Below are 25,292 nucleotides of genomic sequence, written 5' to 3'. Positions count from 1 at the left end.
ATACCTATAACCCTAGATGAAGATACCACCTGAATTTTTCCTATAAGAATAACTCCTCCAACCAGCCACGGGACCTATTGACTTTCAAGGACAAATGGGACCATTTCTCCCTAGAAGTCCAACCTCAGACTACTAATGGAAATTTCATTATAACTCAAACCAAGCCAAACAAGGAGTTCAAAAATCAAAACATGCACACAAATGAAGTCTTGAGACAATTGGCATATAAAGTAGACTATATAGCTACCTATAACAATTTTGGAAAACTAAATCACCCAAGTGGCTTAGCAACAAGCAACTTCATTTTCTCCGACTGGAACATTCCTGGGATAACCCGAACAAAACCTAAAAGGTCATCTAAATGTTATGACACTAAGAAGTGGTAACTAGTTAGAGGATGCAAGTATAAATGACGAAGGTAAAATCAAAGAGAGCGAGCCAACACCACTTGCAAAGGAGGATGTTAAAGAAGAGGAAAAAGAAGAATCTTATGTAGCTTCATCTCCATATAAACCACCAATTATGTTTCCACAAAGGCTTGCGAAGGCCAAGATAGAGCTATAATTTAAGAAATATGTGAAATTTCTAGAAAAACTCCACATTAACATTCCATTCACAGATGATTTATCCGAGGTTCCTTCGTATGCAAAGTTTCTTAAAGAAATCCTATCTAACAAGAAAAAAATGTGATGATAACGAGACTATAGCACTTACTGAAGAATTTAACACCATTATCTAAAAGAAGTTGGTTCTAAAACCGAGGGATCCATAAAGTTTTACAATTCCCCACATTATAGGAACTACAATTTTTGAAAGAGATCTTTGTGACTTAATAGAAAATGACATCTTGATTCCCCTTTAAATATCTAAAAGACTCAATTTAGGTGTTTAAAGGTCAAAATGTCATTACAATTGGCCAGAAGATCCATAAAGTATCTGGTAGGAATACTGAAGGACATACCAATAAGGATCGACCAACTATATATACCCACCGATTTTGTGATAATGGAGATGGAGGAGAATTCTCAAATCCTAATTATTTTAGGTAGACCTTTCCTAGATATAACTAGTGTTACAATTGACATACAAAAAAGGAAACATCACCTTTGAAGTAAGGGACAAGAAGATTAAGTTTAAGTTTTTCAAAATTATGAAAAATTCTTCCTTTTTTTAAGACTCTTGTTTCAGTATCGGCATAAGCGATGAATGTGTTAAAAAACATCCATTTGAAGAACCTCGAGATAGGTTGGTAGAAAGCACAAAAAAGGTAGGTACAAACGGAGGAGCTAAAGCTCATGACAAACTATTAGATACAAATTCTACCTCCCAAAGAAAAAAATCGGAAGTGCTGACTCACAAGGCGGTTTCGAAGGTGAAATTGAAACTGCCGAATTTGTTCATAAATCTTATCTTAAGAAATTGATGGAGAAAAAGTTAAGAACTTGAAAGGGAACCTAAAAGCAATCAGGTACACTGACAATAGCCTGAAGGAAGCATTTGTTTAGAGGTGAAAATGATCAAGCTAATGACCTTAAAGAAGCTTTGTGTGGGACGAAACCCACGGAGTTGTGTGATTTATTTTGCTTTTGTGTAGGAATTTAAAAAGAGTTGCACAAAAAAGAGCACCATCATATCTTATTAGACTATATGATTCAATAAAGCTTATCAACAATAGGTTAAAGCATAGAAGTGGAGCAACAGATTCAAGTCAATTTTCAACGTCACTACCCTAAAACATTGTGAGCTTTCTCTCACCTTTTTCTTGACTATTTAGATTGGAGGAATTCTATATTTTTTTAGTTTGATTGTTTTTTTTTAAAATTTTATATGTATGTGTTGTAATATATGCTATTGTGTGTTGTCATATATGTTACTATGGAAATCTATCTATATTGATGAATCATGAAAATTGAATAAAAAATTAAACTTTTGATCTGATGCATTATGTGAAAAAGTGGTTAGTCCATGAGACGTAAGGTCTAGGTTTAAGGAATTGGAGAAAAGTAGTTATCATTCTTATCCTAACGCCTAAAGCCTTGTGATTATAATTGATTTATCCTATTTTTAATTATAGTCTAATTTGCTTTACCGCCTTTTTTGTAGTTCATAATTTGATGGTTGACACAATTTGATATTTGTACCTTCCGTGTTGATAGAGTTGAGTTAGAAAATAATAAATAAATAAATAAATATAGTAAAAGGAAATTGCACTTACTAAGTTGGATAACTCTCACCAAATTATTCAGATCAAAGGCAACTAAATGCCTAATCCCTAGAAAAAGATAAAGTTATACATGAATGAAGAATCATTTAATTAGAGTAAGTTGGATAACCCTTAACCGGTTGTCCTTCCCAAAAGTTGGATAGTCATTAAAGCTTTAAGACTAACCACTCTAAGTTGTTGTTTGGAAAGAAGACTAACAACTTCAATCCTTCGTTTAGAAGGAAGACTCGCCACTTCTCTCCTTGTTCGTTGTTTGGTTGAAAGTTAGCAAAAAACTTCATTTTTCTTGTATAAGGATGCTTGAGAGTTCAACATAATAAATGCTCTTAATTTTATTGGATACTCTCAAGATAAAATCTTGGAGAAAAGACTAAGTATTTTGAATGAATTCACATAATTTATGGTGTCTTCTCTATATCCCTTAAACTCTTTAAATTTCCGTGTTTTACTTTCCGCACCTTTAATTTCCGATGCTTATTTATGAAATCTTTTTGAAATGAATTTAAACTCAAAATATGATTCAAAAAGTTTTTAAAACTCAAGTTTTTATGAAACCCACAATTCAACTTCCCCATATTGGGCGTAGAGTCATATGTCCAATAAGCGTCGCTGGTTGTAATTGGTGCATACCTTCCCTTCAAATTTTGGCTGTCAATACATAGAGAAGAGGCCATTACAACCAACCGTAATGGGTGTTACGAACTTAATAGTCCCAACATGAGCATCAAATTCCATTTTTATCTGTTGTTTTCTCTTGCCTCTTCAAGTCTCAATAGTACCAGTTGTTTTCTTTTACCATTATGGCATATTTACACAAATTTATGTTCATCATTATGCACTTAGGGCTATAAATAAGTCTTATAACCATGAGTGTAGGACCTGCCAATTTTTTGTAGATTAGTATAATTTCATGTATTATTACTTTTCTGCATTTTATATTTTGCAAAGTGTTGTCGTTGTACTTTTGTTGAAGTCTCCTTGGAGCAAAATCTTGTATTACATTTCATTGCATTACATGTTTTGATTTCAATCTTACTATTATGAATATGCTTGTGTAGTCTGATGTCTTTTTTAGTTTAGTTTTAAGCATGTTTGAGTAGATTTCTTTAGGATTTAGGATCATGACGACTGTCCTATGTCAGACCTCATGTAGATTCTCTAGAATTTCATTATGAGAAAAATATAAAACATGTTATGGATTGTTGCTTTTAACGTTAAATTTCGCTAGAAAGTAAGAGTTCCTTAAACGCCGATCACATACTAAAAGGGTGTGAGTTGGTATCTCAACTAGAAATATAAGACATTTGAGTTTGAGGCTACGAAAATGTCTCAAACTCAATTGAGAAAGTTTAATTTTCAAATAGTTGTGCTTAAAAATTGATCCTAAACAAACAAACTACGCTGATAAAAGTAGATAGTTTGTTGGTTTAAGATAGAATAATATGCCAACGAAAGTATGTGTTATTCATGTTTCCTATTTTTCTACGAATTACTTTTTTTCTCATAATGAATAGAGTTGATAATTTTCTTGATATGCAAGTTATCTAACGAATGTAAATAATGAGACTTACCTTTTCGTTGTAATATTTTTTTTTAAACGAGCATGTTCGTTACAAAGTAGGAACGACTTGAGCATCAATTATATATGCTGAAAGGGTATAACTGATGTCTGATTTGGAAATTTTGGAAATTTGAATCTGAGGCGCCAAAAGTGTCGCAGAGTCAACTCAGAAATACTTTATTGTTTTAAAGTATGCACTTTAAAGGTTTCTAAACGAACGAAATATGCTACAAAAATAGGTATCTCGTTAGTTTAGGACATAGTAATACACTGACGAAAGTAGACATTACTGCTAATTTCTATTATTTTCTACAAACAAAATTCTCGTTATATGAATCGATTTTGTATGAGTAAGTCATAAACAAAAATCATTCTTAGATCCTTCTTTGTGATTATTACTAAAACCAATTTTGAACTTTTCGCAAAACAACCATAAAAGTTAACCTTCTTAGATAAACACAGATATAATAGAACTTGGCACTCAAATTTATCTCTAAGAAACGATAACCCATTTATATTACTTTGATATATCCGTACACTTGCAATGTGTCAAAGGAAAACAACAAGCGTAAAATCATCAAAGTTTTAAGCCAATAATCTTATCCTCACTGCCACATGTAGTTTTCCCTACAAGAGAAACACATTTTAATTATGAGATTCATGTCACTGATTAGATGATATTTCTGATTTTGAGTGCAATATTCTGTACAAATTATAAGACATTTTTGCAAATGAATGTGGGCTAAGAATAACCTTGATAAAAACAGAGTCACCTCGCTCACTTTTCTCTTCGGTTGGGGGAAAATGACCATATAATTCAATAATTAATCTCCCTCACTCAATCTCTCGATTCCGATGAAGAGGACCTTAACACTTACTATTCCAAAAAAATGGAATAATATAATCTATATTGGTTAAACCAACTTCTAGTTCTTTGAAGCATTAACATTCAATATTTGTTAAACCAACTTATGTAATCGCAAAAATGATTGTTTACCAAGGCCTTTACACAAAGACAAAGGAGCCACAAAATCCACTAAAATGGATTCATGTCTGGCCCATATAACCAATCAAACAAATAAGATCATTTATAATTTTCTCAACAAATAAACTTATACAGTGATGGACTAACATTTTTATCTTTAATTGGAATAGATTCATGTTATACAGGATAATAAGTCGGGACCTCTAACCAAGCTTCTACGCTTGGTCGAACAAAAGTCACGACCCTCAATTGAGGCAAAACTAGAACCCCTTCCAAGATCCTACGCTTGAAGGAGAAACAATCTTGACACTCTCTGGTACACCAACTTCTCAACTTGCCACCAAAGTCGATGGGTAATGACACCACATCCTTGGCAGTTGTCTGAAGAAGTTATGGGAAACTTTTGTACCAGCCGATTAATTGGCACTTATACCCAATCGATTAGGTTAGTGGAAAAATGCTCCCTAATCGCTTAGGACGATGCTTTAATGAATGTCAACGATTATATATATTTTCTTTCTTTTTTAACTTTTCTAATCGGTTAATTTTAGGCTAACCAATCAATTGGTACATGATGCCAATCGATTGCCTCATTAATCTTGGCCATAAATTTTTTTCGTTTTTTTGTCAACCTCTAGCCGATAAATAGAGGTCTCTTATCTCACTTCTCTTTCTCTCTCTCTCTCTCTCTCTCTCTCTCTCTCTCTATCTCTATCTCTATCTCTCTCTCTCTAACATATATTTTCTCATTTTCTCTCACTTAGAAATTTAGTCGTAGTGCTTTCGAGACAAGTCTTTTGCGAGTGAGACATTTGTGTAATTCTGGAAGGGTAATATTGTAAATTCATCAAGAAGCATTTATTTCTATTTTGGTTGAATAATTTATCCATTTAGGGATTATTTATTTGTGTTCAAAGTTAAACCCTTAAAAGCTTTGGTTTGACGATCTAATTACTAAGTTGTCGTTTTGGTTCGAAGGCTCAAACTGTTTAAAAGATTTCATAGGTTCTAGATCAGCCTGGTATTAAAATCTCATGTTGGTTGGTGGTTAGCCTGTATATAACCTTTATTCAGTTCGTACGCTCAACCTGGTTAAAAACATACTAATGTTGGAGATAAGCCCGATATAAAATCTCCTAGATTTGTGGGCAGCCCGTAAAACCCCCGATGCAGTTCAAGTTCAGTCTGGATTAAAAGCTCACCTAGGTTTGAGATTAAATCGTGTAAAATCTCGGTTTAAAGCTTGAAGACTAACCACTCCAAATTGTTGTTTGGAAAGAAGACTAACCATTTTAATCTGTCATTTGGAAGAAAGACTCACCGCTTCTCTCCTTGTTCGTTGTTTGGTTGAAAGTTAGCCAAAAACTTTATTTTCTTTGTATAAGGGGCTCAAGAGTTCAATTTGTTTTTGTTGTCATAGGAAAATGGAAAAAATGATCATTTATCAAGGCCCTTATACAAAGACAAAGGAGCCATAAAGTTCACTAAAATGGATTCATGAGTGACCCATATATAACCAATCAAACAAATCAAATCATTTAGCTTTTCCTCAACTAATAAACTTATAAAGTGATAGACTAACAATTTTATCTATAATTGGAACAAATTTATGTTGTGCAGGATAATAAGTCGGGACCTCTAACCAAGCTTTTACGCTTGGTCGAATGAGAGTCAAGACCCAAAACTGAGGAAAAACCAGAACCCCTTTCAAGCTCATACACTTGAAGGAGAAACAATCTTGACACTCTTTGGTACGCAAACTTCTCAACTTGCCACTAAAGTCAATGGGTAATGACACCACATCCACATTGATCCAAGGACTACTCTCTGAATTAGAGAATGAAACATTTATGTCTTGTTCGATGACTTGTTATCAAAGATGATATAATGTCAATAAAAGTAGAGACACAAAAGGTAAATCATGACTAAAGCTCAACATCAATGAGTCCTACGCGATGCCAACACATATACAGACGCATTAAAGTAAAAAAAGACTATGTTCAATGTCAATTTCATCCTCACACCAATCATAAATACAAGAAATTCCATCGACAATGGTCCTACTAAGGAATTTTTAATCAGCAAACACCATAATCAGACCGAAATGTCCATATGCAACTCACATCCCTGATGAAACACCAAACTCATGCCATTACTTTACTACGTCAACTAAAACTTGGTGGGGGGGTGGGGGGGGGGGGGGGGGGGGCTTTTGTCCCTTCATGGTTAAAAGGCCTAAAAACCGCCTATGTTATAAGGTCCAATAACACTTTTCGGTGATTCAAACTAAATATCAGATCTTCAAGTCTCTATAAACTTATCACTACCATCACTAAGGGACACATTTTTTAAGCTTAAAATCACCGCCTACCTTTGATAGCTGACTAAAGCATTAATGTGTTTTCATGTTCCACTCCCTCCTTAGACCAAAGCATCAAGACATCAATCCTACCAGAGTTTACCATTAGATTTCGACAAATACTGCCCTCAAACAATCACCCAAATATCTACCTTCTGAGTTTGATGAATAATTTTGATCAAAATTTTAATTAATATTGTATCATCAGTAAATTCTTTTGATCTTTAATTTTTTTTGCAATTATGTAATTTTAAGACCAAACAATTTAATTCTCCTTAAATTTTCAATACTAAATTCGTCTGTCATATTTTTATTTACCTTTGAAGTTATTTATATTTTTAACAATTTTCTAAGTTCTTTTACATTTCAACCTTTTACATTCAAACATTTTTTCAACCAATTTCACCCTTAAAACTCAAATACATATTTTAGAGACATTTTAAAAATCAATGGCAACTTGTTTGAATTTTCATTGTCCTTTCATTGTGTTTTAAATTTACTTGATTTTCTTTAGATAAAAAAATATACGTACATACATGTCAAATAATAAAGAAATATATAAGTGTATTTTGACATGATAGTTTGGATAATAGTGATAACAAAACTGAGGTAATTAAGATGCTTCAATTAAAATTCCAATTACTTTTAACAAAATTGGAATGATTAGTATGCTTCAATTAAAACTTCATTAAAAAAACACCCTATTATTTTCCAAACTAAAAAGGAAAATTAAGAATAATAAAAAAACAAATAAAATTGGAATAAAAAAACGAAAAATGGATAATTAAGCGAGTGAAACAAAATCCAGTACCAGTAATTAAGAAGCCTAAAATAAAAAATGCATTATTTGCTGCAATCATTCTCATGTTTCTCCTATGAGTTTTGACTCAACAGATACGAACCGAACCTCTTTCACGTGACACTCACATCCTTTTCTCATTCTTCTTCTAAATTAAATGGAAAATCGCATCTACGCTTCCTACAGCCCTACAAACTACACTGTATCCGGAGCCCCATCCACTTCCCCGACCCGATTTTACAACCCGGATACAATGTTCCTCGCTCACTATCGTCGCACCGCCGAAGCAGCCGCCGCTGCCGCCGCCATCGACATTGCTCCGCCTGGTGTTTCTTCAACTGCTAACTTCTTATGTCATACTAACCCTTGGGCGTCCGCTTTCACCGCCGCGAATGTTGCCTCTGCTTCACTTGGTCTTAAACGATCCTCTGACGGTTAGTTAGTTTGTTTCATCCCCTCTTATGTTAGTTAGTTTGGATTAGAATCTTTTAGGTTTTGAAGTTTTCTTTTTCTGTTTGATGATTGATTGATTGATTGTTGGAACGGTTTTGGAGTTAGATCTTGTTTTAAATTGAAGTAAATCAATCAATTAAAATGAAGTAGGATGAACTTGTTAGTTTTGTAAGGTTATAAATGTAATAATAAATGCTTGGTGTATATTTGGAAATAATAATATATATATATAAGGTTAAGATCTGCCACTGATGCTACATGGTGTAACTCTTGAATTCTCGTGTGTGAATTGGTTATTGTATATTAAGTAGTTAACCTTTTCATTTTTATATGTATTTTGAATGTTTCTAATTTAATTTTCTATGATTATGACTCTCGTGCCATTGGGTTAGGTGGGGGTTTATGTAGTACTTAGAAGTGTTGTTGATTACAGATCGCAGTAAATAACAATTTGTTCAAATTCCGCAACTATATAGTACTATAGCCACTATTTGATTATACTCTTACTAAATAGCATATTGCAGAGCAGAAATCATTTTGTTCAAATTTGTTACTCTATAGCTCTAGAGCGAATTGCGCAGTGAGAATTTGTTGCCGGTGTAGAACATTAGCAGAGAGCCAAAGGTATAGACCCATAGAAGGTGTGTGGTGATTTAAATTTGAGAGAGCTAGGTGATGAGAAGTTGTGAACAGTGACAGTAATAGCGATGGAAAAAAAACTTCTATAGTTGCCTTCTTATTTGAGTGTTTCTTTACTTTCTAACCAAGACACTGTCTTGCTATTTTACATATTTTCTAGATTATGTTGGTTTATACACCATATTTATATACATTATTTTGATATAATTATGACAAACATATAGTTTATGTTTTTATACAACCTTAATGAACTTTAGTAATCTCAGTTTTTAAATGAAATACATTCTTTATAGTTACTAAGCCTATGCTCTTTGTCAAAATTATTTTCTTAGTCAAACTTATAAAGTAACATTATATATTTGCTTTGGTTTCCCTGTATATACACTTCTATTATGTACTATAGCACTCTACCATCCGACCATTTTGAGTACAATTGGGCAAAACGAAGCTTGGTACACTACAAACTCACTGGCCAAGCGCCCTAGATACGAAACCGGAAGCACTTTGCCTATTTATCCTCACAGGCCAGGAGAGAGGGATTGTGCCCACTATATGCTAACAAGAACCTGTAAATTCGGAGAGAGCTGCAAGTTTGATCATCCTATTTGGGTTCCTGATGGTGGAATCCCAGATTGGAAAGAGGTGACTATTGTTATTATTTATGCCTATGAAAATTATATTTTTATTGTATAGTACATTTACTATTGCTTATTGCAACATGAATTTATTATTTTATATTATATACTAGTTTGAACAATTATATTTCTTAACGTTTTTATATGTATATTCATAGTAAACCTCTTAATTTCTATGTATGTCGTTGCTCTAAACTGTAGAGGTATTAATGAATTATAATCTAATAAAAAGTAGCACAGACATGTCTAGGACAATAGTATCTGTAGAGCGACAACATACTGGCTAATAATATTGAAAACAACTAACTAACTATAGTATCTCAACGTTTTGCCCCAAGATGGAGCGTACAATTTTTTTGCCTCAAACTTATTATAGATTTAAACATTTCACTGGCTGGGTGAGTTTTGAGAAACTCAATATTGAGTAAAGACTCACGTTTGTAAGTTAACAAAGCTAGAAGAAATCAATTCTTGACAGGACCTACTCTTTGATAAAATGGCAGTCCGCATTATGTTAGGTCCTCTCATTAAAACTAAGTTGGATTCAATGTGCAAGGCATTTTGGTTATCACATCAGTTGCGTTGCGTCTGTAATACATCCTCAAATTTTCTATTCTTGGAATATCTTTTTTACCCACATCAATTTACTGGTAGCCCAATGTTTTTTTAGAGTATATAAAGTAGTTGTAGAAATGTTAGTGGGGGGAGTTGAACCCATAACCCTTCATATCTGTAGCCCTTATATTCCTCTCCTTGAACCACCTTATCACTCCATGGTTTAGTTTAGTATACTTCTGTTGCACTTGACCTGTCAAATCATGGTTCTTGTTTCTGGGGAACACCATGTTTCCACTGAAAGAATGTATATTATGAAGTTTAATATACAACATCCTAATACTTATACAGAGCTTGTAGAAATTGACTGGGCATGCCAATTGTGAAGGAAATATCTTTGCAAGTCTAAAACAATTTAATTTCCCAACATATTTTTAATAATTCTTAGGGTTTGATAGGGGATCCCCTTATTATGGGAAAGGATGTTACAGTTTTTTAGTGTGCTGCATTTTCTTGCCTTATCTTCTTTCCTTCACTGTATTTTGTTCCTTCTTCTTTCACTGAGCCGAGTCATATTTAGAAACCTGTCTCATTCAGGAACTGTATTGGTAATCCAGTAATATCAGTGGAAGTGAAGGATCTTAGTATTTCTAAATTCAGCAGAACGTACTATGATTTCTGGGTTCTGTCAATTGGAATAAGAGCTTATGACTTAGGAGCTGCGAGTGATACTATTTAAATTCTGTCATAATGCAACTCTCTTTTATATTTCTTCGCTTTCAACAGAGCTTTTTTTATTAATGAAGCTGTTTCTTTATGGTGTCACATGATTGCTTACAACTATTTCACTAATTTGAAGTTAAGTAACTTAGCATATATATCTGTCTATGCAATGGTGAATGTAGTCAACTGTATAATAACAATATTTTTTTCTATGAAACTTGTCAATATATTTTTGTTCTAGTAGTATCCAGTGTCCAATGAAATTTAGGGTGTGTGTAGAGGTTCTGTTAAATCTTATGATAGGATAACCGTGTTTCAGTTAATTCATATATTAGCTTAATTGTTACCTGTGTTTCTTGTCATTCTTATCTTTCCTGATATGCGTCTTCTGCCAATTGGTTTCGGTTGCAAAAGGTGAATTATAATCACCTAGAAATTTGAATTCTTCTATAGAAAATGGGTTTACTGATTTGTTATGATACACGTTGTTTATTCTTAACTGATTTAGGTTCCAAATAATGTTCCAAGTGAAACTCTTCCTGAGAGACCTGGAGAGCCAGATTGTCCAGTGAGTAGAATTTACAATGTTCTTTTTCCTTCCGATGCATTTGATCATTTCTAATTCATTTTGGGTCAAATACATTGCAGTTCTTTCTCAAAACTCAAAAATGCAAGTTTGGTTCAAAGTGCAAATTTAATCATCCAAATGTTCCATCTGAAAATGCTGATGTTTCTGGTTTACCCGAGAGGCCACTAGAGCCCCCTTGTGCGGTTAGATATTTTTCTTTGAGTTATGCTAGCAACACACTCTTTTATTGATTGAAATTCATATGGTTTCCATTAAATTTGTGTGGAGCCTACTTGATTTAGCAGAATCCATTTGAATTTCAACCAATAGAAGAGTGTATGTTGAGTAGAGTGTGTTGTTGTTTGTTATCTTTTGTATGAATACTTGAGACATCATTTATATATGGCTTACTTCTTTTATATATTTATGCAGTTCTACTTGAAAACCGGAAAATGTAAATATGGTGTTGCATGCAAATTCCATCACCCCAAGGATATCCAGATTCAGTTCTATGATGAATTGAGCCGTACCGTTGAGCAGACACAAACAAATTCTTCTGTGTTTGACGGAGCAATAGGAGATGCACAACCAACTAAGTCTCTTATTTCTCCGCTGTTGCATAATAGCAAAGGGCTTCCTGTGAGACAGGTATTAGTTTTCTTTTAAGTTCTTTGGTGTTTATTATTCTCTGTTGCATAATAGCTAAAACATATGATGTCGGCATTGCCTAAGCATTGTTCACTGTTGAAATCTCTGCTAACAGGGGGAAGTGGATTGTCCATTCTACATGAAAACTGGAAGGTAAATATTGATGGTTCTTTTTCTTGAAGTGGAAATATTAATCTCTGTTTAATTGGTTAATGCTTAAGTTGTTAACAGAAGTATTTTATGGATTAAATGTCCTTACTATTTTTTACCTGTTCTTGTATTAATCAGTTGCAAGTTCGGTGCCAGTTGTCGCTACAATCATCCCGACATGAATGGTATGTATGACGTTGGATGTTGACACTTTTTCATCTTTCTTAAACAATCATTTCATATGTTTTTACTTTGGTGCAGCAATTAATCCAGCTATGTCTGCATTGGCCCCATCTGTTTTGGCATCCTCAGCTGCTGCTAATCTTAACATTGGAGTTATTAATCCAGCTGCATCTTTTTATCAAGCTTTTGATCCAAGGCTTTCAAATCCAATGGTAATGTAGAAGTTTTTACTGTCTCAGAGAGAATATACTGGTGCTAATTGCAAATAATGTAATCAAACATTTTCTGCTCATTCTTGTGGGGTATGGGAGTGGTCATTTAAAACAAATGAATGTTTCGGAGGCTTAAACATGATTTACGTGTGACCTCTAAGTTATTGTTTTTTTAGTGTACTATTTTTGCAGTGGCTCTACTTAGGGAGAATGTTACCGGCTTAGAAAAGTTTCCATTCTCGTGTTACTGTAAATTTATTTCCAAGACTTATCATACATTGAACATACTTAAAGTCTAATGCATCTCATGTGGCTATTTGTTTTACAGGCTCAGGTGGGAATGACAGAGAATATCTATCCTCAGCGCCCTGGAATGATTGAATGTGATGTACGTACTTTCCTTTTGTTCCAGTGATATCATTATAATTCATCAATCAATATTTATTAGGTGTGCCTTGTATGTGTTGCTTTTACTGCTCTGCTTGGGTCAATTAGGTGAAAAACATTGGGAGCCAGGGGCTCTGTTTCTGCTTGGCAATCTATCTGTGTATTACGCAAGCTTATATTATTTGCTCAACTCTCTACATGCAAAGCCACTATCTAATTTCCTTTTTTTACATCTTTATTTAATGATATGACATGTAGTTCTTTATGAAAACCGGCATATGTAAATTTGGGGAAAGATGCAAGTACCATCATCCAGTTGACCGTTCAACATCGTCGCTGTCAAAACTGCAATCAAATGTTAAACTCACTCCTGCAGGGTTACCAAGAAGAGAGGTATGTCTGATGGTTTTCACATGCACACGCTACAAAATTGCAAATTTTTGCATTTTATTTCTGTAAAGACTTTCACATTGGATGAGATAAGGTCCAAATATAAGTTTATAAGTGAGCAATCCTCATCTGAAAAACAGGTTTGTAAGGTTGAATTAGTTCCAACATAAATTCTAAGTTGGTATATCAGAGTTTGTCCAAGATCCGTTGGGTCACTCCTTATTAGGTTTTCACTATCAGGCCAGTTGGGCCACTCCTTATTAGGTTTTAGCTATCAGGCCAGTTGGGTCACACTCCATATGTCCATTTATGAGCATGATGGAGGTCTGTTAAGAGTCTCACATTGGATGAGAAAAGGCCTGAATATGGATTTCCATTGATGAATTGATTTTGTATTTTTGAAATAGTGCATGATTACTTGGTTTGTCATGTACTGCATGTGGAAGAGGCCACTAGGGTCAAGCTCCAGATGTCCATTTATGTGCGTAATGGAGGTGTGTCAATAGTCCCACATTGAATGAGATAAGGTCTTAATATGAGTTTATAAGTGAGAACGATCTTCACCTTATAAGTTGGTTTTATAAAGTTGACTTATGTCCAATTGAAATTCTAAGATGGTAGTCTAAATTAAGCCCAACTCGAATTCTAAGAATTTACATTAATAAATTGATTTTGTATTTTTGAAAAAGTGCATGATAACTCTGGTTTGTCATTTACTGCATGTGGTAGAAGGTTTTCTAGTCATTTTTAGTAGAAGCTGATTGTTAAACTGCATGAGTAGAGTGTTCAAACAATGTGCCAAAGGAAGTGGCTCTTGTGCATTGGCATTGTATCCATTAGCTTCAGTTTTTAGTAGCATAATCAACTTAACTTGCCTCAAACTTCTATCAGATATTCATGATACTAGTGAATTTCATATTCAATACCTCGTATAAAACTATTGAGTATTAACATACCATAACTTTTTTGTTTGATATCTTTGAAGGATGTTGAGCTCTGCCCATATTATTTGAAAACTGGCACATGCAAGTTTGGTGCAACATGCAAGTTTGACCATCCACCACCAGGAGAAGTGATGGAGAAAGCCAAGTCACAAGGAACTTCTACAACCAATGGAGAAGAAGAAGAGACCAACGTAAACGTGGCTGGTTCTGCCCCGGAACAATGTTTAGATCATGTCTGAAATTTCACTCTATTTTCGAGTCTTTTTCACCTTGTTTTATTTCAAATCATGTCTTGAACAGCTCTAGCAGAAGACCTGTTATATTTCTTTAATGGCAATTTTACCTCTGATTGATACCAGTAATTATTAAATGATGATTTGACCTATGAAAATCATGTTCAGCTATAGCTTTTATAATCATCAACATAAATTTAGACTAGTTTCTTTTAATGAATGAATGTTCCCAAAAAATAAATAAATAGCTCAAATGCTTTCTTGTTGGGTGGTACTAGAAATGTATAGAAGTGTCTTATGATACTTAGATTTGATCAATTTCATGCACACTGTACTAGAAGTGTATTAAAGAACATGAATGACACATCTACTTGGATTGCAAAGATTTTTTTTTTTTTATGTATGGATTGCAAAGAATTAGATAGTAAAGATTAATCGTAAACAAATTTGTGAAACTCAATTTGTCTAGCCATAACTATGTAAACTAGACTTGGAGAGGTTCATTTTGGGGATTATTTTGGCACTCTTAGTGGTGCGCATAAGAAAAATCAATAATGCCCTCAAAATTTAGAACTTAGTCTTTGGACGCATTCAAAATGCAATCAAAGTCAATGCAATCAAATGAATATAAATGGAGGTTAAGGTTTGTATTTTTTCTAGAGATTAAGTTTTGTATGCATTTGATTCATATAATGCGGTAGATCTTCCTTTTTCATTCTTCTTTATCTCATAAAATTTACTTAAAACCTAAAATCGTGAGCAAATTCCATTTTCATTATTTTTCAAATTTTTTTGCTACTTCTGTTGCATTGCGTTCAAGTCAGGACATCAATCAATCTCTACTTCACTTCATTCAATCGAAAATGATCGACTTCTCACATTCCGTAAGTTTCTTGTTTTCTTTCTCTCTTTTTTGTTTTGTGATGTATTACTTTGAAGTTAAACACATAATAGGTTATTTATATTACATTAGGACACATAATATGTTATTTAGGGAGACATGCATGTAGATTTTGTGAAGTTTGTGTTTAGCGCACTTAGGCTTGCTCTGTTTTTGTTTTTTTAGGTTTTTGGAGTTCTGCCGTGCAAAAGGTAACTTCTGAATTTTATTTTTCTGCATTGTTTTTTATAATTTTGACTCTTATGTCCCTTGAGTTTGATTTCTCTGATTATGATTTTTTGTGTGTAATTTACATGTAAAATGTATGACAATATACACTGATTGAGGTATGGTAGAGTGATCCAACATGCTTCCATTCGAAGAGAACGAGCTAGACCCTCTCATCCAACCGTTGGTGCCACTTCATTTGATGTTGAAGCATTGTCTTATAGAGTTCACGTGTCTCCGACATCGTCCTCCTGAAGACATGAGCCCCCTGCTGCCTCAGAAGTCCAATCTGCTGCTGTCGTTCTAGATGCTTATCCAAGAAGTTCCTCAGACACCTCAATGTTTTATCTGTATACAGACCATGTTGCCAGACACATGTGAGATGAAAAGGTAAAATAAATATGTATTTATTCTTTTAAACATTCTGATGTTGATATATTTTTTTTATACAACATTGCGAGTTGTTGAAATGTATCAATCCGGTAGGAAGATTGCGAAGCTACCGTAGTCTGGTGAACCATGGTTTGCAAATGTCAATTAGTTGTCTAGGCTGTAAGGTCTATCCAGGATTGAGTATATTTTTTAAGCATGGTTTGTTGTCTGCTTTCATTGAGAGATGACACTTATAGACTTCTTCATTCCATCTTTCGATCAGTGAGATGCTCATCACACTTGTTGATGTGTTATCACTCCTACATCTTTCCATCAGGGGGATATTTTTAAACTACTCCAGACTCACTAAACTTGAGATACTAGATATGATAGTGCAATATTTAAGAGTTGGCCCTGGCAATGCCTAACAAGAGATGAATGACACTAGAGGATGTCATGTTGGGTTTGAGTTTCTAGAGAGTATGTACATATACCACTTATGCGTCCGTTGAGGCTGATGGTGATGATGCACGTGTAACACATCATACTATTATATCTTGTCAGCACGTCCATATTCGTAGACAAAAGTGCATACTATGTCGATGTCATATATTTGAGATACTTCATAGACTTGGAGAAGATTAATGAGTACAATTTAGAGGCTTCTTGTTTGGTTTACCTATACTCTAAGTTAAGTGACACTTGGTTTAACTCTACAATTGAGATGGATGACACCATATGATGTCATGTCAGGTTTGGATTTCTATAAAGGTTGTACAAATACAACCTTTATGCGACAATTGAGGCTTATGGTGATGATGCACATGTAGCACATCATAGAGTATGTGCATTGAGGTCATCCCTATTGTATCTTTTTGGCACGTCCATATTCGTGGACAAAAGTGCATATTATGTCGATGTCGTCTACTCGAGATACTTCATTGACTTGGAGAGGATTAATAAATACAACTAGGGGGCTTATTGATTGATTAACCTCTATTCTAAGTTAGATAACACTTGTTTATGGAAGACTAGACATATGACAACAAGCAACTGTCTATTTGCAGTAATATATTTGCACCTTTACTGTTACTAATATTTCATAACATTTGTGCTACATCGTTACTAATATTTCATCTGAACCATTTTCAGGCATGAATCCTCAAGCATTTTCCACGCCTCTCCGGCTAAGAATATGTGGATGATTGCGACAACGCTTTGTCATGTGCTTTCTCCTTCTCCCACTTATAGATAATCAAGCGACCGAGCCCTTCAGAGCTTATCTTGACCGCATGGCGACAGATGCTATAAACTTCACACCGAACAACGATCATCGTGAGACACGCTCATTCAATGAGAGGTCTCTCTATCTTGAATGGATGACTTATGGGTCACAATTCATGTATCAACATAAGAATTAATGAAAATATAAGTATCAATAACATATTTAATTAGGCCTTTAATTAAATATGCTCCCACTATTTTCCTTGTCAAGGATTGATCGCAAGATGTTGTTAGAGGTGTTTGTTGTCATGGTAATCTACATAAGAATTAATGAAAATATAAGTATCAATAACATATTTAATTAGGCCTTTAATTAAATATGCTCCCACTATTTTACTCAAAACAAATGACCCTCATCATTTGATTCGGAAAATCCCGTTGGAAGATTTTTTTTTTAGTGGGTCGAGATCCATATTTCACTTTGTTCTAAGTCCGCGTAGGCGGATTACATAAAACTAGGTTATTTAGGTAGGAACTCCTTCCAATTGTATCTCATACAACTCTCGAAAATTTCAGTTGGGTGAATAACTCCTTATTCCAATCCATCATATGGATCATTCCCAACTCTTGCTTCTAAACATATATAATCTTATTATAATTTATTTAGTTAAGTTTGACCCATTGTTTTAGCAGTTGGATATTACAATTATCCCATCGCATCTTACTAATATAGAACATGCACCTCGCGTAGGCGAAACCTACATTATCCGATACTAGTCTTGATGAGTGCTAAAACTTGGAAAGCATAAACTTAATATTTAATTTGAGGGAATTGTAATTGTCCTGATCTCACCGGCTTATTTATCATATAAATCGTCTCTCACATGCATCAACATACATACACATGCATCAACATACATACACAATGAAACAGTTATGGCCCCTAGCGCAATTGTTCTCCCAAGCCAATGAGAGAACCTAAGCTAACCTAATAACGATCTAAGCTTCTCCAAGCAAGATCTTCAAGGTTGTCCTCCTTTAATATTGAATTCTTCTCTAAGCTTCTCCAAGCAAGATCTTCAAGGTTGTCCTCCTTTGATCTTCAAGGTTGTCCTCCTTTGATATTGAAATTTTCTCTTTCTTCATAACATTGTCTTCTTCTCTTTCTTCATAACATTGTCTTCTTCTCTTTCTTCATTACATTACAGAAGAAACTCGTTTTACATACGAGGGATTGAGATGAGAAAAGAAGTTACATTAAGAGATTAAAAGGAGAGACACGACACGCAGGTCGTATTTAAAAACCCAAAACAAAATAAAGGAAGACTAAGGGCATAACTGATCACCACAAGGCAATAATAATAAACATATTATTATTATTATTATTATTAATTTTAATTCCCTTTTAATGAACAATTCATTTGAAATGGACATTGTTTTGCATCAACACAACCCTTGCGTAGTCACAAAACAGAAACTCCAAAATTTTGACTCTGTGAGTGTGACGACCGTCACAGGAAATTTTGGATCTGTGAGTGTGACGACCGTCGCAGGCTTGTTACGACCGTCACGGGCTTGTCACGACCGTCACGCATTCAGCTTGTTACGCTCGTCACGAGCTTCACGAGGCCAAAATAACAGAACTTTGAAACAGTCTACAGACCTCTTCCAAAAGCCCTAAATTCACAAATTTTTGACGGCACAACCCTTGCGCCGTCACCAACCCTAATGCGCCAATTTCAGACCGTCAAACACACCTCGATTGTTGATTCAGTATGATTGATCAACAGGTCATTGCTTCACCATACTAATGCCGGATTCCGAAGCAAATGACCATTGATCGCTCAAAGGAAAACAACCATTTAGTGTTTGAATGAACGAAACAGAAACAGTATATCACATATACCGTACTTTGCATTAGGATTACTTATATCATATATAAGTTGATCGGTCTCAATTGCGTAACCTATGGATGATCGATGTATCGCTGCTTCACCATACTAATGTCGGTACCGAAGCATAGTCAACATCAATCATCCAACTCGTACACTCATGACGCCAAATTTAATTACCCGTTTAATTAATTGATTCATTCTGTCTTTTAATCATATTAATACAGAAAATAAACAGCTATCCGAGTTATGGTTTTGTAAGTGGCTCTGATACCACTGAAGGAGAATTGCGGTCCAAAACGCAGCGGAAATTAAAATTTTCTCCTTTAGAGATCCTTACGAATGGTCATGATCAGTGATAAAATATTTACCTCTTGTGACGATTGAAACCTTTGGTGCAGATCTCTTGTGACGATCAAAACCTTTGATGCAGATCCACGAAGCGATCACGAACGTTGAACGATGACAACGTCTCTACTCAGTCCACACGAACGAGTTTCTTCAATCTCAGTGCTAGCTGGTACGAATGAAGGCTTTGAGTGAGAGAGAGAGAGAGAGTGAGAGAAAACGAAAATAATGCAACCGCAATTAATGCTTATGCACAAGGGTTCTATTTATAGAACCACTTGTGTGGGCTTTAAGCTAAAAGGCCCACTTAAGTGTATTTTGGCCCATATCTTATAATATGCCCAAAATCACTTAAGCCCATGGTACCTTACCATATTTCGTATTCTACTCAAGTACACCGTACCTTACGATGTTCTATAATTCACTGAAGGGCACCGTACCTTACAGTATTCCTTAGTTACTCTATCTCTCATCAATCCGTCCTTTGCGTGTGACCCTGTAGGTTCTCGCGACATTGACAATTATATTAAATCATGTATTTAACATAATGAACAGTGAGCGGTATCTAGAAACACATCACTGCCCAAGACACGAAAATGTCAAGTGATCTGACAATTCCTTCTGTGATAATACTTATGTGCATAATTACCATTTTGCCCTTATGTCTATATTGAACACAAGGCATAGACCGTGTCATCCTTGTCCAGTTCAATATTGGGCCCATAGACATTTATCCTGTTACGCAGGATGGGCAAATTCCATCTAGGTCACTCATGTCCCTTAGCATGCTTCGTGGTGTACCCATCAACTGCCTTTATGGTTATCCAGTTACAGACAATGTTTGATCAGCAATAAAGCACTCGACTCTACATCTAGGGTCCATAGTGGTTTCAGGTCGAAGAGTGGTATACACCATTATCACCATGAGAATAACTTATGACACTTTGCATAACTTTCTATATAGTATTCTCATAGCGGGTCAATCCGGTATAAATATTACTCCTAATATTCATACCCATGTTTAAGACTTGATAACTCCTTATCCATGATCCATGAGATGTGATCATCAGTCTACAAACATAATAGTCTTAATGCTTTAATGTTATCCCACTTCACACTAAAGCTCGACTACGGATACTTTAAGAATAGTGTCCTTATGTTTAATGTGATCTCATGATTAAGTCATACTTGATACATTTAAACAGACTAGTTATTCTAGGGACTTTATTAAACAAACGTAATAAAGAAAAAGCCTTTTATTATTAATAAATAATTCGATACAAGTACCAAAAGTATTGGTCTCTAGGGCTTACACCAGCAATCTCCCACTAGCACTAGAGCCAATCAGGCATACCCTTAATACCCATAGATCTAGTATGGCCATCATGCTTCTGCTGCGCAAGAGGCTTTGTCAGTGGGTCAGCAATATTGTCAAGTGTAGGTACTCTACATATTCTCACATCTCCTCTATCTATTATCTCTCGAATGAGATGATAACGCCTAAGTATGTGTTTGGATCGTTGGTGAGATCTAGGCTCCTTGGCTTGTGCGATAGCACCATTGTTATCACAGTAGAGACCAATGGGATCCACAATGCTAAGAACTATGCCAAGTTCACTAATGAACTTTTTGATCCAAACAACTTCCTTTACTGCACTTGAGGCAGCAATATACTCGACCTCGGTTGTAGAATCAGCAACTGTATCTTTCTTTGAACTTTTCCAGCTCACAGCGCCACCGTTTAAGCAAAACACATAACCAGATTGCGATCTAAAGTCATCCTTATCTGTCTGGAAGCTAGCATCGGTGTATCCAATTACAGCCAACTCTTCCTGACCTCCATATATCAAGAATGAGTCCTTAGTCCTTCTTAAATACTTAAGGATATTCTTGACAGCTACCCAGTGAGCATCACCAGGATCAGATTGGTACCTACTCGTTGCACTTAAAGCATACGAGACATCTGGTCGAGTACATAACATGGCATACATGATAGATCCTATTGCAGATGCATATGGAATCTTATTCATGCGATCCCTTTCTTCCTTAGTTAAAGGGGATTGTGTTTTTGATAGACACATGCCATGTTGCATAGGTATGAATCCTTTCTTGGAATCATGCATATTAAAGCGTCTCAATACTTTGTCTATGTATGTACTCTGACTTAGGCCAAGCAGTTTTTGTGATCTATCTCTATAGATTCTGATTCCTAATATATAGGCTGCTTCACCTAGGTCCTTCATAGAAAAGCATTTCCCCAACCAAGACTTTACTTGTTGTAGGGTAGGGATATCGTTTCCAATGAGTAATATGTCATCTACATATAATACCAGGAAAACGATTATGCTCCCACTAACCTTCTTGTAGACACAAGGCTCATCTTCGTTCTTGATGAATCCATATTGTTTTACTGTTTCATCAAAACGAAGATTCCAGCTTCTGGAAGCTTGCTTCAATCCATAAATTGATCTTTGTAACTTACATATCTTTTGGGCTTCCTCTGGTATGTCAAATCCTTCAGGTTGTGTCATGTACACATCCTCAAGAAGATTTCCATTAAGGAAAGCAGTTTTGTCATCCATCTGCCATATTTCATAATCATGATATGCAGCGATAGCAAGTAAAATCCGAACAGATTTAAGCATTGCAACTGGTGAAAAGGTTTCATCATAGTCAATCCCATGAATTTGTTTATATCCTTTTGCAACCAGTCTTGCCTTATAGGTATGTACCTTACCATCCATGTCAGTCTTCCTTTTGAAGACCCACTTGCATCCTATAGGGTTAACTCCTATAGGAGGCTCTACCAAGGTCCAAACTTGGTTTGTGTACATGGAATCCATTTCAGATTTCATGGCTTCTAGCCACTTCTCAGACCCGGGACCAGTTATGGCCTCTTGGTAGGTCACAAGCTCATCTTGATCCATGAGTAATACATCACCTTGATCAGTTATGAGATATCCATATCTCTCAGGTAGTTGACGTATCCTGCTTGACCTACGCTGGTCTTGTTCTACTTGAGCAGGTTGCTCTTCCATAACTTCTTGTGTTTCCTGCTCTAATTCCTCCATAGGTGTATCTATGCTTTGTGATTCTTGAATTTCTTCAAGCTCTACTTTCCTCCCACTGGTTCCTTTGGAAATAAAATCCTTTTCTAGGAAAACTCCAGTTCGAGCGACAAACACTTTGCCCTCAGAAGGATTGTAGAAGTAATACCCTCTTGTTTCTTTAGGATACCCCACAAATAAGCATTTGTCAGATTTGGGCTCAAGCTTAGTTGAAATTTGTCGTTTCACATAAACCTCGCAACCCCAAATCTTTATGTAAGACATATGTGGTTTCTTACCACTCCATATCTCATATGGTGTCTTCTCAACCTTTTTGGATGGAACACGGTTAAGTGTGTAAGCTGCTGTCAATAGTGCATGTCCCCAAAAGGAGTTTGGAAGATCGGCGTGACTCATCATGGATCGGACCATGTCTAACAGGGTTCGATTTCTTCTCTCAGATACACCATTCCATTGGGGTGTTCCAGGAGGAGTGAGTTGGGATAGGATCCCACACTCTTTCAGATGGTCATCAAACTCTAGGCTTAAATACTCACCACCTCGATCTGATCGAAGAGTTTTAATATTCTTACCTAGTTGGTTTTGTACTTCATTCTTGAATTCCTTGAACTTTTCAAAGGACTCTGATTTGTGTTTCATTAAATACACATAACCATATCTACTGAAATCATCAGTGAATGTGATGAAGTACTGAAAACCTCCTCTGGCTGGTATGTTCAGTGGTCCACATACATCAGTATGTATGAGGGCCAAAAGATCATTAGCTCTTTCACCTTTTCCTGTGAATGGAGACTTTGTCATCTTTCCAATTAAACAAGATCTGCATGTCTCATATGATTCATAATCAAAAGAGTCCAAGAGTCCATCTTTATGGAGTTTGGAAATGCGTTTCTCATTTATGTGGCCTAATCGACAATGCCAAAGGTAAGTTGGATTTAACTCGTTAGGTTTCATCCTTTTATTATTAATGTTATATATAGGCATTTCGAGATCAAGGACATACAGTTCATTGCTCATTTGTGCAGTAGCATAGAATATATCATTCAAAAAAATTAAGCAACAATTGTTCTTTATTATAAATGAAAAACCAAACTTGTCCAAACAAGAAATGGAAATAATATTCCTGCTAATTGCAGGTACATAATAACCGTTCTCTAACTGAATTATTAAACCACTAGGTAAAGTTAATACATAAGTTCCTACGGCTAAAGCAGCAACCTTTGCTCCATTGCCAACTCGTAGGTCAACTTCACCTTTTGCCAAATCTCTACTTCTTTTTAGCCCCTGCACATTTGTACAAATGTGAGAACCGCATCCAGTATCTAATACCCATGATGCAGAAGTAGATAAATTCATTTCAATAACAAAAATACCTGAAGTTGAAGTCTCTACTCCATTCTTCGTATCTTCCAGGTACTTTGGGCAGTTTCTCTTCCAGTGTCCGGTCTTACCGCAATGGAAGCAGGTGCCTGCCTTTGCTATGCCTCCACTAGGCTTCAAAGCAGCAACAGTGGGTCTGGGTTTGGCAACTTCCTTGCCTTTCCCTTTATGACCCTGCTTGGTGGGCCTTTTGCTCTGTCTCTTTCCATTTCCGATCATCAGAATGGACTTCCCTTTTTTCTTCAGATTCTGCTCAGCTGTTCTTAACATGCCTAGCAGTTCAGGAAGAGGTTTATCCATATCATTCATATTGAAATTTAGGACAAATTGTTTGAACCTATTTGGCAATGATTGCAAGATCAAATCAGTCGCAAGTTCCTTTCCAAGGGGAAAACCCAACCTTTCAAGGTTTTCCACATACCCAATCATCTTGAGCACATGGGGACTTACAGGGGCTCCCTTAGCTAACTTGCTTTGAAAAAAGGCTTTTGAAACTTCAAACCTCTCATGCCTTGCTTGCTCTTGATAAAGCATCTTCAAGTGTTCGATCATATCGAACGCTGCCATGTTCTCATGTTGCTTTTGAAATTCTGAGTTCATGGTAGCTAGCATGAGACAAGCAGTTTCATTGGCATCATCGACATGCTTCTTATAAGCATCTCTTTCTGCCTTAGGTGCAGAACTAGGAGGTTCCTCTTCAGGAACAGGAGTCTCCAAGACATACAACTTTTTATCATGTTTGAGGACAATCCTCAGGTTTCGGTGCCAATCCAGGAAATTTGTCCCAGACAATTTTTCCTTGTCAAGGATTGATCGCAAGATGTTGTTAGAGGTGTTTGTTGTCATGGTAATCTACGTAAGAATTAATGAAAATATAAGTATCAATAACATATTTAATTAGGCCTTTAATTAAATATGCTCCCACTATTTTACTCAAAACAAATGACCCTCATCATTTGATTCGGAAAATCCCGTTGGAAGATTTTTTTTTAGTGGGTCGAGATCCATATTTCACTTTGTTCTAAGTCCGCGTAGGCGGATTACATAAAACTAGGTTATTTAGGTAGGAACTCCTTCCAATTGTATCTCATACAACTCTCGAAAATTTCAGTTGGGTGAATAACTCTTTATTCCAATCCATCATATGGATCATTCCCAACTCTTGCTTCTAAACATATATAATCTTATTATAATTTATTCAGTTAAGTTTGACCAATTGTTTTAGCAGTTGGATATTATAATTATCCCATCG

General features: G+C 35.4%; 2 protein-coding genes across 3 annotated transcripts; one reads left to right on the top strand and one right to left on the bottom strand.

The window, feature by feature from the left end:
• Positions 1–7,957: 7,957 nt before the first annotated feature.
• On the top strand, positions 7,958–14,806 carry LOC127075617 (zinc finger CCCH domain-containing protein 37). Of its 2 annotated transcripts, XM_051017066.1 has the most exons (11): positions 7,958–8,362; positions 9,424–9,662; positions 11,442–11,501; positions 11,582–11,704; positions 11,934–12,149; positions 12,265–12,302; positions 12,438–12,484; positions 12,561–12,694; positions 13,023–13,082; positions 13,340–13,474; positions 14,457–14,806. In XM_051017066.1, the coding sequence occupies exons 1-11, from the start codon at positions 8,086–8,088 to the stop codon at positions 14,652–14,654; spliced, it is 1,527 nt and encodes a 508-aa protein (XP_050873023.1). In that variant the 5' UTR covers positions 7,958–8,085; the 3' UTR covers positions 14,655–14,806. The 2 variants fall into 2 exon arrangements, with proteins under 2 accessions (XP_050873023.1, XP_050873024.1); XM_051017067.1 differs by lacking the exon at positions 9,424–9,662 and having other exon boundaries at positions 7,972–8,362.
• Positions 14,807–22,699: 7,893 nt separating this feature from the next.
• On the bottom strand, positions 22,700–24,841 carry LOC127137682 (uncharacterized; the record flags this gene model as incomplete). Its single annotated transcript, XM_051064118.1, has 3 exons — positions 22,700–23,191; positions 24,260–24,630; positions 24,724–24,841. Coding segments are annotated over 3 exons (981 nt in total), but the record flags the coding sequence as incomplete, so codon positions are not given.
• Positions 24,842–25,292: the final 451 nt, after the last annotated feature.

The sequence above is a fragment of the Lathyrus oleraceus genome, chromosome 4, assembly GCF_024323335.1.
Source record: "Lathyrus oleraceus cultivar Zhongwan6 chromosome 4, CAAS_Psat_ZW6_1.0, whole genome shotgun sequence".
NCBI classification, from domain to species: Eukaryota; Viridiplantae; Streptophyta; class Magnoliopsida; order Fabales; family Fabaceae; genus Lathyrus; species Lathyrus oleraceus.
This window is presented reverse-complemented; position numbering and strand designations above follow the sequence as displayed.